Raw genomic sequence first — 14,728 nt, 5'->3', positions numbered from 1 at the left:
TAGTGGGTTCTCACTCTGCTAGTCAAAAAGCTTTGGCTGCGATGTCTAAAAACAAAAATGCTCTTTATTATATTATGGCTCCCCCTCTACTACCATAAATGTCCAGAACTACCCTTTGTGACGAACCCTTATGTCGATTAAAATGACTTAAAATCTACTAACCAACACGATTACAGTCAGAAGAGTAGTAATGAGTTGCTAATTGGCTAAGCTACCAATAAAAGGCAGCTGGCCAGTTAAGGTCATGACAGGCATTGGCACATAACCAGTTAGGGCTGCTGTGCATCATATCCAAAAACATTTACCAGCCTCGCTGTACCAGAGATGAAAGATAGTAGGATCTTTGGCTGAACTGCAGGCAAAAACTAGCTTATGAGTGAATTTAGGGGATTAGTGTGACAGCTCCTTCAGCCCAGCCCAATTTTAATTTCATACCGGAAACCTCAAAATAGCGTTAAAAAAGCATAAAAGAAACCCACATGTTTTGAGTGGAGTTCCTCCATGGTACAATTCAGGAGCAGAATTAGAGGTCTCACAGCAGACCTCTGAGTTAAATGAACCAATCAGCCGTGTGTGTGTGTGTGTGTGTGTGTGTCACTTCCACTCTCTGAAGAGACCACCAAGGCTTCAGAAAGAACAGCTCGCCTGAGCATTCGCCTCACACGCTGCACTCGACGCATGGCCCTGCCAATGAACAGACGCTGATGAACGCTTCAGCCGTCAATCTGGGCCACTGACGCAGACACACACTGGGCCTCGCATTTCTTATTGCCTCTTGGCCCTGAGAAATGTACGCCTGCATTCAGACTCCATTTTGAGAGAGTGTCGGAGGAAGTTTTACCCACCCACACACACCACCACCACCACCACCACCACCATCCCAAGTTAAATAGCAATACTGCTGCTGTCACAGAGTCTTCTTGTTTTTTGCGGTCGTACATCAGCACACTTAATCAGGAAGAAGAAAGGCAATTTCGACCAGACAAATCAGTTGGGAATGGGGGATTGCGAGTGCCTTCCTCTCAGAGCACTACAGAGCCCATTGAATATCCATAACGTTATTCCTTGTGGGCCCCGTATCAGAAGATACCATGACAGCGAATTGTCGAGCCAATAGCAATTTAGTTGCAAAGAAAACCACAGTCAACCCCGCAGAGAACGGAAAACGGCAGAAACGTGGCACTGGCACTGGCACTGTGAATTCAACCCACACATCAGCACTAAATACCAAATTAGTGCAGCTCAAAACTTGCAGCCTCAAACAGACACAGTCACAGTTTTTAGAGAAGGCTGATACTACATGTGCGTATGTACAACGCATTGGGAATTAACCGAGAGCTTCAGACTTGCGTCAGAAATGCACATTATTTATACTCCCTTATGAACATTTTATGTTTCTTAACATCTAGAAAAACCATGACTGGGTAGGCGAGATGTGACGCAACACTGTCACAATCTCAGCCCTGAGTCACACAAGGGCCTGAAATGGGCACAGAGAGAGAGAGAGAGAGAGAGAGAGAGAGAGAGAGAGAGAGAGAGAGAGAGAGAGAGAAAGAAAGAAAGAAAGAAAGAAAGAAAGAAAGAAAGAAAGAAAGAAAGAAAGAAAGAAAGAAAGAAAGAAAGAAAGAAAGAAAGAAAGAAAGAAAGAAAGAAAGAGAGAGAGAGAAAGAAAGAAAGAAAGAAAGAAAGAAAGAAAGAAAGAAAGAAAGAAAGAAAGAAAGAAAGAAAGAAAGAAAGAAAGAAAGAAAGAAAGAAAGAAAGAAAGAAAGAAAGAAAGAAAGAAAGAAAGAGAGAGAGAGAGAGAGAGAGAGAGAGAGAGAGAGAGAGAGGGGCAGAAGCAGAGAGTGAGAGATGAGGGAGAGATGAGAAGAGAGAGAAAGCGAGAGAAAGCGAGAAAATCTGAGATGAGGAGAGAGAGAGAGAGAAAAAGAGAGATGAGGAGAGGTAGAGATACAGTAGAGAGAGAGAGAAAGAGAGAAAGGGAGAGGCAGAGGGTGAGAGATGAGTGAGAGATGAGAGAGAGATGAGTAGAGAGAAAGCGAGAGAAAAAGTGAGAGATGAGGAGAGATACAGTAGAGGTAGAGAGAGATAGAGATAGAAATAGAGAGGAGAGAGAGAGAGAAAGAGAGAGAGAGAGAGAAAGAGAGAGAGAGAAAGAGAGAGAGAGAGAGATTCACTCACGTCCTGGAAGAGCCTCCTGTCGGCGGCGAGGCGTTTGGAGGCCAGGGTCTTGGTGACGTGGTAGAAGGTGAGCAGGGCGCGGTGCTGCTGCAGGCCGTCCTGCACCTTCACCGACTCCAGCAGGATGGGGATGAGCTCGGGCCACTGGCGCGGACAGTCCAGACGCGCCACCTTGGCAATCAGCACCGCAATCTGGGTGGCAATCTGGAAAAAAAAAAAAACATAAATCCCAAAAGATTAACTGCTGTGCGAAAAGCTTCCCACGGCTGTCGCCATTGTGAACATGGCACCAACAAACCAAAACAAAGGAGAATAAAATGAAGCAAAACAAAAGAAAACAAATCAATCCTTCCAGACAGTGATTATCCACTTCAGAAAATGCTTTGCCGGCTCATTCTCACCCGTTTCTAATGCCAGGCCAAGCAAAACACGGCAAAGATCATTAAAAAAGGCCAACGCGTGTCCCTGGGCGCGCTTCGGAAATTAGGAACTGGACGGCACTCCAGAAATGTTAATGCGCCACCCTGCGCTGCTGAGGCGTCCGCCGCTGCTGAGAGGCCGTCGGCTGTCGGTTTGGGTTTGCGGTCTGCTGTCGAGTCAAGTGTCTCGCGCCTGCATGCCAAGTATCCGCTCGGCCTCATTGATCAGAATGACACCCTTGCCACACACGCATGCAAATGAACTCTTCCCGCGTTCGAGTGATAAACACGAGGCCTCTTCGCCTCCTAATGATGGGGCATTCATCAAAACAACTCCAATCAGACGGACGGCGAGTGGGTCAAAGAGTGACTGAAAAGTCACAAACATAGACAAGAGACAAAAAAAAAAGAGAGAGACAAACACGTGCAGAGACGAGGTGGGCCATCACATGGCACTGATACGTGCCGAAGATACAGGAAGTGCTTAAGGTTTAGGCCGGTTCTCACCTGGTTGACGGGTTCGTTGAAGTTGGTGACGAGTCCGGCACGGAGGGATGTCTTCTCCTCCTCAGACAAAGCACTGTGGGCACGGAGACGGACAAAGGCAGTGAGACTCGGGAATGTCACGGAAAGAGCAAACAGACATCTCCGACATCGGTAACTGCTCTTTTCGGGGATTAAATCTTTGTAAGCTGGCCCATATCCACATACACTGGTGTATCCTTTTTGTCAACAAAACAAACTTCCATCGAGTCAACAGACTTATCGCAGTTTGCAATCTGAGCATAACCACTTGCCAGGGACAATACACTGTTTCAGGACATGCACACACATAAATACAGCATGAGAACAGTAATGAATACAGGGGCCATGCACCACACCCATTAACATCCAACTCAGCCATACTTCACCATATGGAACTCTACTGAGCGGGAAGGCAGATCATGATCAAATATTGATTTCGTTTTGCTGTAATCGCTGTGTGAGAGCGGGAGGATCAGATAGATAGATAGATACTTTATTGATCCCCAAGGGGAAATTCAAGAGCCTGATAAGGGGGGAACAAAGACTCACTGTGGTGCCACTCTTCTCCAGTAGCGGTCGATGCCGTTCTTGAAGTACAGCACCGCCAGCCATCTCACGTTGATGTCAAGATTGTGATTGTTGAAGATATTCTGGTAGCAAGGGGAAAACAAGATTTTTATACAATTCTAGGAGCAAGGGAAAAAACATTTAGATTTGTATAACCAATAACAGTGCCATTGTGCATACAAACAATAACAATGCTCCTTAGAGTCTTTATAGACTTTTGACAGGATTGCAAAATGTCCACCGATCCCAGTTACAACAAGCAAAATAGATAGTTACTGAAATTCCACAGTCCCTCAGAATGACAAACATGGCTCTCCAAACAAGCAAATCTAACATTACGTAGAAAGATCTGTGTAAATGTTGTCATCAGAGCAGACAATGCACAGACACAATGCATAATCAGAGCAGCTTATGTGCATTCAAACACACAGAGAAGTGGTATCATCAGAGCAGACAACGCATAGAAACCATACATAATCAGCGCAGACTATGTGCATTCAAACACACAGAGAAGTGGCATCATCAGAGCAGACAATGCAGAGTTGAGCACACACTACAGTATGTGCATTGAAACACATGAAGGTCATCATCAGGTCATCTCTCACCAGCAGCACCGAGTAGAAGCCGGGCTGGGTCTCCCACTGACGCAGCTGCTCCTCGGCAGGCTTCAGCACGGACGTGTCCTGGCTGGTGGCCTGGGTCAGGGTCTGTAGGACCACCGAGCTAGCACTCTGGATGTCCATGGGCGAAACTGAGGCAAGAAATGGCATCGATGAGCACTAATGTTACTGGAGGCCTGTCAGGGAAATGGCCGTAACGGCGCATCTACAGAACATGGCTACTTGTTATTAATATTGTTGAGCAACAGTATCATTATATTTAGAATGTGCACGTGAAGAGCTTAGTTCATTAAGTAAACTGGTTGCAATTCCTCTTTTCTTTTCACTATCGGTCACATGAGCAGTTAGCTCACTCTGTAACTGGATTTTAAGCCTAGGTAGTGATTCTGATTAAAAACGTGATGGTAAGCAAGGATATGACATTTGCCATAAGCAATACTGTACCAAAAACAAATGGGCTACTATGTAGTATTGAAATGTATATGATCTAGAGACCGAACAATCATCACCTCAGTCAAATGGTTGTCTTCCCAATGCCGTATGATGCTATTGGTAATGGTTAACAAGAGAGCTGAAAGTATACACCTAGTACTGAACAAAAAAGATACTTGTTATTGATAGGCTAAAATAAATCACAATCTTACTTAACGCTAGAGAAGCAGACATAACGGTCTGAGAGGACAGGGTGTGAGAAGAGGGAGGGGTTTTCCCAGGGAGGTGTTTGCTAGTATGATACTTTAATTTTGGTCGAGGAGCAAACCGCCTCAGATGGACAGATGTGTTCACAGTTTAGGAATAGACAACTATTGGATTTTGTTTTCGGATTTAAACTGAACTCGGGGACATTTTCGGGAAAGACTGACTGACTGTCACCATCACATTCAGTGACTAAGCAGCAGCACTCCAGACAATGAATCCATACAGTTCTTAAGCATACGTTTCGGTTTGTACAATAGACACTTGAGGATGAGCAGAGACTTGACAGTGTCAGCCACTGTGTATGCTTTTCAGACAACAGAAACCACACTTGCTTTAGTAGGCCGTGTGGGCATTATCTAACTCCCAAAAGGCGAAGGATCATTGCCAAACACTTCTGCTAAATACTAAGTTGGTAGACAAATAAGTCATGAGTCATGACACAACTTTATCTTTAGAGTAAACAGGCCACACGGTAATATCAACATAACTTATCAACACGAACCAAAATAACAGCATAGCTAGTCAGCTAACTAACAAACTAACAAAATAACTGGCCGGCTAACTGGTTTCTACCCAAAATCAGAACCCAAATTGTCCTCCCATGTACATACATCCTGCCCAAACACTGCTGACTTAATTATTTTCCGTCTGTTAAAGAAGTCGAATGCAAATGTGTTTGCTGTCTAACGCCGAGGGGCCATCTAGGCAGGAGCCATGTCAACACTGCAAAACTGCCAGCTTGCTAGCTAACTAAACAACGTCGATGGTGCTGCAAACGCACGCCGGCGGCCTTCGCTCCGACACCCTCTAACGTAGGCAACGTACTAACATAACAAATAAATGACTTTTTTGTAGCAGGGGTGTTCAACAATGACGTTCCTTAACTGTACTTACCGAAAATAAAAACGTATACTCCCCCAAAATCAAACTATGTTCAGCGTCGACTCTAGTTGAATACCACACACGCTGTCAGGATGGCGCCATCCAGGCAATGGCGCACGATGATGACGTAGTAGTCAAGAGTTGCTCAACAACGCCCACTGCATCATGTTCTAACTTCTGGGGCCTGTATTTATTTTTCCAGCATGTATTTCTATTTGCAGCTTTCCTTTCCACAAACAACTTAGCATGGTGGAGTCTACTGCTTAAGCACAGCAAAATACATTGAAGGATTAAGAAACATTTAATATGTGCCATTTGTCTGTGATCATGGTCAAGTTTATTTCTTTGGCCTATTGACTAGAAAAAAATCTTGTTCCAAAAGTGTTTTCATTACTATAGGATAATAAAAGTGTTTCTCAGAATGGAAAAAACACTCATTTCATTTTTAACCTTTAACTTACATGACAAACAAGCATGCCCTTGATGAGCCTACATCTTAAAGATGTTGTCATCTTTGTGAAACTCACCCATGAATTCTGCTGCTGCACATGGGAAATAACCCAAATCCCTATTTACCTTCCCATCCCACAGTGTTCAAATTACCCTGTCAAAACACCATTCCTTCCGACCATTCACTCTCAGGCTCTCTCATGTACCCCCCCCCCCTTTCAAGAATCCTATCTCTCTCTTCCCCAGGAAATGAGCATAACATAAAACTGCCCACAAGATTGCTTTGGGTTTTTTTTTTTTCAGGAGGATTTCTCTGATTGGCTCGGAGGCCTGTCGCTCACTTGGAGTGCTGGACGAGCCCCTATTCAGGTCTATTCAGATCAGATACCGGCTCAGCAGCCAGAGTAAAACAGGATTAACAAGCGCCACAGCTCCTACTCTATGCTAGAGGCAAACTTTCACCATGGACTCTCTTGAGTTGGTCTTCACTGTGCTTGGGGCAGGCGTTGCCTTCTACTATGTTCTCAAAACCGTGAGACTACTGAGAGTTCTTTTTCCAAAATTCTGGTACCCTTTGCCTGGGGATTTTTTCACTTCTATGGGAGAGTGGGCTGGTGAGTCTGATGTTTACCTTATATAATATGCCTGATAACATCTCCCTCTTTAAAAAGAAGAGCGGAGGGGATAGCACTGGTGCTGTCCGTTCAATAAACAAAAGATCAAAACACTTAAAACAACAAAGTATTCTCTGAATAATCTATAGAACAGAGATCTCATCCAGCGAAGTAGGTCACCATACCATGCAAAAGGAATAACATTCTTCTCTGATGGATGAATGGAAAACTTTCCTCATTCCATACACCTCACATATAATGGTGTACATTTATATATTAGTAATAAATGACTATGGACACACTCACCAGTTTGTTTTACATTGGGCCTAATGAGAAACTGCACATCAGACTCCTTCCTTAATGTTGAATAATTCTGTCAAGGTAGCACTGTTTTACTGTTGTTTGTGTGATTTCATAAGGCTCAATTCATTTGATTCTTGCTGTTTATATTGTGAGTTGTGTTTACATCTTCAGGGCAACAGGAAGTCCAAGAAGGAAAAATAACTACGTTTATTTACCTCAGGGGGACATTTTTCTTTTTTTTTTTACATCTGTGTTTTCCATCAAACACTTCTTGTCAGACTGTTGGAATATGATGCTATTGTTAAAATAATAGAAAACTAACCAACTTGATCACAATCCAACATAACACAAGGTCACCATTGTAGTGGCCTCTAGATTACATTCATTATTATAATTGGAAAATTGGAAATGTTTTTATAGGGATGCAAATGGAAAAACAAACCAGCACGGCATCAAAATAACACTTTTAAAGGCAGCATTTCATAAAGAAACTCAGTAGGTGTACAGTTGGCTCCCATGTTTTTTTCCAACCCAACCACTGGGTCTGTATGTGCTGAAGCATTGTTTTAAAGTTAATGGAGGAAGCTAAAGAGGTTCCACCCAGCCATTTCCCACCATGATTGACATCAGATATGTCAGATAGGTCAACATGTACCTTAGGAAATTAGACACTGATTGCACATATGATTATGCGAGTCCATGTCGCTTAGGAGAAGAGAGTCTGAGAGAACGGAAGACAAGTGCAACGAACAGATCATCTAATCAAAAGCATACCCTTTGGTTTCCTCCTTTTAAACAAACTCCATGTAAGATATTGAAATTCTGTTCCACAACTTATGTAAACGGGATATTATCCTCTTTTTCAGTGATCACTGGAGGGTCTGATGGAATCGGCAAAGCATATGCCCTTGAGGTAACAATTCAAGAGGGATGCTACATGTAGACCTGCATGTTGGTGTCCGACAGAATAGTGTGTGTTTGTCTATTTGTAAGAGAGAGTGGTGTGTGGGGGTATTTATGAAAAGTTCTTGCTGAGGACCTCCATTTTCATTCCATTCATGCAGCTAGCCCAGCGGGGAATGAATGTGGTTATTGTTAGCCGAAGTGTTGAAAAACTGAACAACGCTGCAGAAGAAATAGGTAAGCAGGGGACATCGTTTTAATCTGATTGGAGAATTTGATGTTCAACCATGGGGTTTTAGAGTGTGTTTTGTTTTTAATTGCCAGGAAGGATTACAAGAAAACGTGTTAAAGTGTTGGCGGTCGATTTTACCAAAGACAATGTGTATGAATCCATTGAGGAAAGCCTAGAAGATCTGAATATTGGAGTTTTGGGTATGTATCTGTGACTTCAGTATTGAATGACCTTTTATAGAGAAATGCATTTGCAAAATGAAATGGTATAAAATATATGTTATATAGTCTGTAAACAGTACACACATATCTGATGTGCATTTTGAAATAACAGTTAACAATGTTGGCATGCTGCCCTCACCCATCCCCTGTAAGCTTCTCGACGAGACTTCTCTGGAGCAGGTAGGATACCATCTCCGCACTTTCAAATCTAGAGTTTGCCATCACAGAAACCCACACCTGTGATGTTTCTACTGGCCATGAAAATGAACACACAAGTATTTGTGTTCCTTCCCCAGAAACTCAACGATGTGGTAAACTGCAATACAAAATCCACGATGCAGGTAGACATACTCTTTCCTGAAAATATACTTTGTGCAAAATGCATGAGCGTTGTAAATTCCAAGGCCATACCTGAAATGCCATTGATTTCCTCTTCTTTTTAAAACAGATGTGCAGAATTGTGCTTCCTGGGATGGAGGAAAGGTAGAAAAGTCATGATACACTCATATAGTTTTAATAATGAACTGATGTGATAGCTAAAAAAAAACCACTCATTTTTGTAGGGGGAAAGGTGTCATTCTGAATGTGTCTTCTGGAATGGCTGCCATCCCTTGTCCCACGTATACACTCTACACAGCATCAAAAGTTAGTCATTTATAACACAGACATGGAGCATGCTCCATACAGAGCATACTGTAGCAAAATATGATCACACAACTGAAGACATGAAATGATTATGGACTAAAACATATGAAATGATTATGGACTAAAACATATGACATTCTTACCACTTCTCTAAGGCATGTGTTGAGACGTTCTCACAAGGCCTTCAAGCTGAGTACAAAGCAAAAGGAATCATTATACAGGTAAAAGCACATCCACAGGGAACATTGTTTAAAAAACCTAAACAATATGCTTGAGAACATCTATGCCACCACGTAGACTCTGTTTTCAATATTTTAGTAGGATTGACTGAAAATAAGGAAATATTATTTTTTATCTTAAACAACCAAACTGCATTAACGACAGTTTAACGTCAGAATAATATGAGTTATATTAGTAAAAACTATTTGACTTCTTGCTATTCTTCAGACGGTGTGTCCCTTTGGGATATCCACCAATATGACAGGCTACCAAAAGCCAGATCTAATGAACTACACACCAGAGGACTTTGTGAAGACATCACTCGCCTACGTGAAAGCAGGAGACAAGACATTTGGGAGCATCACTCATACAATAATGGTAGGCTATTTGCTTTCAGTTCTGAACCAGGTGCTGCAACTAATTATCTGGAATTATGGTGTGCAGCTCATTACTCTGAGATCACCTGTGCCTCTAAACTAATCTGTTGGAGCTCTCCTCATTAAATCCTCTCTGCAAACTTTTTCCCCAAAGGGCTGGATTATGCAGACAGTGCCTATTCAGTATTTCCAAACCGAGAAGATGCAAGAGCAGCTGATTGAGTTTGTGAAAGAAAAAACTGGGAGAAAAACATAGTAATTTAGATGAGAAATGTTTGGGGGTTAGTCCTCTATTTTTCAGCTCCAGATGTTTGTGCATATCCCTGCTAGTGTTAATTTCGTCAGACGAGACGAGACTAAATATGTTCGTCAACGACCTTTTTATTCCCTGCATAGCATTTATAGTATACTGTACCTGCTCTTACGCTCTATCTATTCAACCTCACTTTAATTACATACAGCTCTGGACAAAATAAAGAGACCACTGCAAATTTGAATATGACCGTCAACTCATTCGAATGTCACTTATCAACCGTAAGATGACATTAGAGAAATGTGCAGTGGTCTTTTAATCATTTTTAATAATAGAACTGTATATACGATACATATGGGGTCCCCATGCATTCAGCACATAATGTATACTTTTACTCCACTACATTTTTATTAGCAGCATTAAGGACAAAGTATAAGCTAAAATAATGTGCACATAAAACCAAAAGCCCTCCATTCAACATGTTAGATATTTTCAACATGTTAGATATTTTCTGAACTGATGCCACCACAGGACACAGCAATGAATGAAGAAGTTAATGTCTAGAAAATATCACTAAGACATGTAAAAATGCTTATGCCTATGCTTGCTTTTTATTTTGTTTAGGCTTTCAAAGAGTGTCCATGTTGTGTACATGTTGGATTAACTTAATTACAGGCCTATGAAGGGAGCAGCAGTAAACAAGTATGAAGTGTAGGTACCCAGTTTTAAGGTGCTGTACGGTATGAACTTGATGGCCAATCCAAAGTTTTGACTGCTTTCTTTTTCATTAATAGCATAGTGAAGGGAGGTGGTTGTCACCCCACCTTGAAAGGCTTTACTAGTATGTTGTACTTCTACTTACTTAAGTACTTAAATATGTTTTAAAATGGACTACTTGTCATACTTAAGTACTGTAAATAATATATACTTCAAGACTTTTATTTAAGGTGTATGCTTATAGATTACTTTTACTTTTCAGTCATTTTTGATCATATGTGGGTGGTGTGGGTTTCGGATACGGATACAACACTGCTTTTATGTCATGACTAACTGACTTGAGTTTTTGATGTTTAATATGTTTGTTTTTTGTTTTGTTTTAAGTAACACATGAAATGCTTATCAAAAACACAGCTGGTGTGTACATCCCATAATTACACTGGATATCATATTCACTTGCACGTTTTACCATATGGAAGAACACTGGCACATCACAGCAGAACTGCAACAGGCCCTGTTAGACCTTGAAGGAAAAACAAAATGAGGAAAATGTTTAAATAACTCCCACATTACTCAACACAAATCCAGGAAAGGTCAGTTTGACCAGAGAGCCTCACAAGCCTGAGACGTGCAGTTCCCAGGGACAGTAGGTGTTTAAGCTCTGCCGTTTATTGTGATTATAATGAACCTGGCATGTACATAAACAAAGAAAATAGTGCATTCTGTAGTCACAGCGAAATGGATTTTACCTTGGTACCCCTTCAGGATAAATAATCACAAAAATATCTCATAAAACATTACTTCTGCTGTACATGGAAGTTTATGAACAATTTATGGCAAGAAAATGATAAAACAGCAAATGAACAAGGACGGAAAGCAGGGAAAATCCATTATGTATGTGCTTGCAACGTTAGAGAAAAGAATATTGCCAAGTGTCTGAGGAAGTAAGGTGTCTATTTTTGGATAGATTCACAAGGCTTGTTTGGGAATGGGATGATACCTAGTAGTTGTAGCTAGTTTGTATATCAATTGAATCTACAACTAAAGTAGTGGCCTATAGCAACAATGTGACCTGGAAGAAATCTTCAAACTAAAACAGAACAGTATATTTGCAGGTAAAACGGATCATAAATAAATCATGTAAAATATTCATAAATTCAAGTAAAAACAGTTTCCAAAAGAGAAAACATAAGACCTCCAAAATGTCCCTGCTCTAATGACAGGCAATATTACATTCTTCATTGTGTAATCAACTAGTGTTTTTTCCAAAGGAATTTCTCATTTTTCCTCCAAAGAGAGGATTCATTGCTTTGGCTGTCCGTCTTCCCTGAGCTGGGACTGGCAGAGCAGATCTTCTCTATCTGGGTGAGGTCTGTAAGCTGGTTGATACTCTCCTCATTGCCCTCATTCAGAAGGTCCCACAGGTCTTTAGTCCTTGCTTTGGCCTTCTTCTCCACATGAGGACCGACAGGGTTTGAGGTAGATGACCGCTGAGAATGCTGAGATTTCGGAGAATTTCCGGCTTTGGGTTTGGATTTGAAAAGCCCGTCCAATATGGACGTGTCCCCCAACAGATCTGTGATAAAGGACTTGCTGGAGTGCGGGTTCATACTTAGATCGTCACTAGAAGGGCCCGGAGGAACTTGGGAAATCTGCCGATCCTTCTCAGTGAAGGTTTCAACATTGCTCCCCTTGAGTTCTGTAATGGAGGACTTGTTGGGGTGCAGGTTCTTACTAGGATCATCTCTAGAGAGTCTTGGAGAAACTTGACGATCCTCACGATTCCTCCCTATCCAGGTTTCAGCAGTGCTCCTCTTGGGTTCTGTAATGGGGGACTTCTTAGAGTCCAGGTTCTTATTAGGATCATCTCTAGAGAGTCTTGGAGAAACTTGACGATCCTCACGATTCCTCCCTATCCAGGTTTCAGCAGTGCTCCTCTTGGGTTCTGTAATGGGGGACTTGTTAGAGTCCAGGTTCTTATTAGGATCATCTCTAAAGGGACTTGGCGACACTTGACGATCCTCACGATTCCTCCCTGTCCAGGTCTCAGCACTGCTCCTCTTGGGTTCTGTAATACGGGACTTGATGGGGTTCAGGTTCTTACTAGGATCATCTTTGAAGGGACTTGGAGACACTTGACGACCCTCACGGCTCCTCCCTGTGCAGGTCTCAGCATTGCTCCTCTTGGGCTCAGCTTTGTGTGCAGGCCTTTCACTTTGTGCCCCCTGTGGATCTTGAAAGGTCCTCGCTGAGTCTCTGGTTTTACAGTCTTCTGATACCACATGGGGAGGCACCTCCGTCTCATCAGCGCATCTCCTGGAGGGGTTTTCGGCACAGAAAGTCCTACTCTGCTTCGCTCTGCTATTTTCCTCGGTGCTCTCGGATGCCGAAGGCACACGTCGTTTGGGAGCATGTTTAGTATGCGTCAACTTCAAGGCAGGCTTGTTTCCTATTGCGGAGGTTGAGGAGGAAGAGGTGGAGGAGGAAGAGGGAGCTGTCGTTGGTTTCACAGCTGCAGGCGGTGGCTCAGGGAAGGTCTGTTTGATGATGTCTGTCAGGTCAGGGTTCTGATGACTGTAATACTCTCTCAGCATACTCTGTCTCTGCTCGGAAGTGCCCTTCAAGAGCTGATCAGCAAAGGCCTCCACTGAAGCAGCACCGAAGAACTCAGCCATCAGCCTGAAGTGGCTCCTGAGGGATGCAATGGAAACAGAATTACAGATAAGAGCCCGCTATAAGAACAACATAACAAAACAATACAATACGTTGTATAATACTGTAAGTATACAATAATAATATGTTTTGACAATTCTCTCTTTCTCTTCCTCCTCCTCCCTCTCCTGTTTCAATTTGTTCCCACAGTGGCTAATTATTCTAACACACTACAGAGGCTTTTTAAGCCCCTTTTAGGCCAAATGAGCAGTGAGACTTAATGACTGCCTGCATAATTGCATCTGTATAAATAGCAGTATAGTTGTGGTGAAGCCTGGGGCTAAAGTCAGCCTTGACCAGACCAGACGCTTCCTGTCTCAAAGGTGCTTTAAGTAGACTTCTTCTCTTTAGCACATTATTACAAAAAAATTGGGCTCCAAATTGTTTCACTCAGTGGAAAGAACAGGGCAGTCCAGATTACTGTTCCGCATGGCAATGGGAAACAAAGGTACACAGACAACAACATATTAGCATTCCCAGGGAACAACCTGTTTTGTTCACAGCAAGTTACCAGTAGTTCAAAAACTCTTACATGCTCCTACTCGTATAATGTTCTCTCACTGTCAGAATTGCTATTATTCTTTATCCTTTGTATGTGACGAGACAAGTAAGCTTTGGGGGAAAGTGACTCAAACTAATGTGATACTGCTGACATATAGGATTATGGGCCAATATGAAAATACTTTTGCAACAATAAATTAAAGGCGTGCAAAACAGTCCTTCAAGACCCATTTGAATTCTCCTTTTCCTTTAAAGGAATAGCTCAGTCTAAGAACAACCTAGGGACCACAACAACAGGACAAACAGTCCATTTTTGCATACTCTCTGTACACTTACCAAGCTAAATATACTTTGGTATGTCTGTAGGGACCCTCTCCACAGTAGCACAGAAGTGTAATGATATGTTGACCCTAGTCAGTGGCTCAAAGTAGAGATTCACTTTGATGCTGTAAGCTGGCCTACAGGGTATGCTATCTTCTATTCATTGCGAATTCATGTTCCGGTCTTACTTAAAACTACTCCGATTGACGTCATTTTGGTCCCCAATGAAAGTTTACATTCGTCATCATAACAGATAAGAATGAAATATTGCTTTCAGCTGAGATTGAGATGAATTTAAATGGCTCTACAGGGAAGGCTGAATTACTGCCTTTGCATATCACCTGCGGATGGAGTTAGGCGTTTCCCC

At 42.2% G+C, this 14,728-nt stretch overlaps 2 protein-coding genes across 3 annotated transcripts in view; one reads left to right on the top strand and one right to left on the bottom strand.

The window, feature by feature from the left end:
- Positions 1 to 6,038, bottom strand: part of ipo11 (importin 11) — a 70,363-nt gene extending 64,325 nt beyond the window's left edge. The window contains exons 1-5 of one of the 2 annotated variants that reach the window (XM_062516514.1): positions 5,906 to 6,038; positions 4,298 to 4,443; positions 3,675 to 3,775; positions 3,108 to 3,180; positions 2,182 to 2,385 (exon numbers count right to left, since the gene is read on the bottom strand). In XM_062516514.1, the coding sequence (XP_062372498.1) occupies positions 2,182 to 2,385; positions 3,108 to 3,180; positions 3,675 to 3,775; positions 4,298 to 4,435 (516 nt within the window). In that variant the 5' untranslated portion in view covers positions 4,436 to 4,443; positions 5,906 to 6,038. Of the gene's footprint in view, positions 1 to 2,181; positions 2,386 to 3,107; positions 3,181 to 3,674; positions 3,776 to 4,297; positions 4,444 to 4,821; positions 4,838 to 5,905 lie in introns of those variants that run through there. The other variant, XM_062516513.1, reaches the window with a different exon arrangement.
- A 723-nt stretch (positions 6,039 to 6,761) lies between these two features.
- Positions 6,762 to 11,238, top strand: hsd17b3 (hydroxysteroid (17-beta) dehydrogenase 3). The gene is made up of 11 exons (XM_062516200.1): positions 6,762 to 6,957; positions 8,127 to 8,173; positions 8,325 to 8,400; positions 8,488 to 8,595; positions 8,729 to 8,796; positions 8,913 to 8,957; positions 9,065 to 9,099; positions 9,180 to 9,261; positions 9,417 to 9,482; positions 9,709 to 9,858; positions 10,012 to 11,238. Exons 1-11 carry the CDS (start codon positions 6,807 to 6,809, stop codon positions 10,111 to 10,113), a joined length of 930 nt encoding a protein of 309 aa, XP_062372184.1. The 5' UTR covers positions 6,762 to 6,806; the 3' UTR covers positions 10,114 to 11,238.
- The last annotated feature ends 3,490 nt before the right edge of the window (positions 11,239 to 14,728 follow it).

This window comes from Sardina pilchardus, chromosome 16 (genome assembly GCF_963854185.1).
Source record: "Sardina pilchardus chromosome 16, fSarPil1.1, whole genome shotgun sequence".
In the NCBI taxonomy this organism is placed as follows: Eukaryota; Metazoa; Chordata; class Actinopteri; order Clupeiformes; family Clupeidae; genus Sardina; species Sardina pilchardus.
Note: the sequence above shows the minus strand (reverse complement) of the source record. Positions and strands in the feature narration are given on the sequence as shown.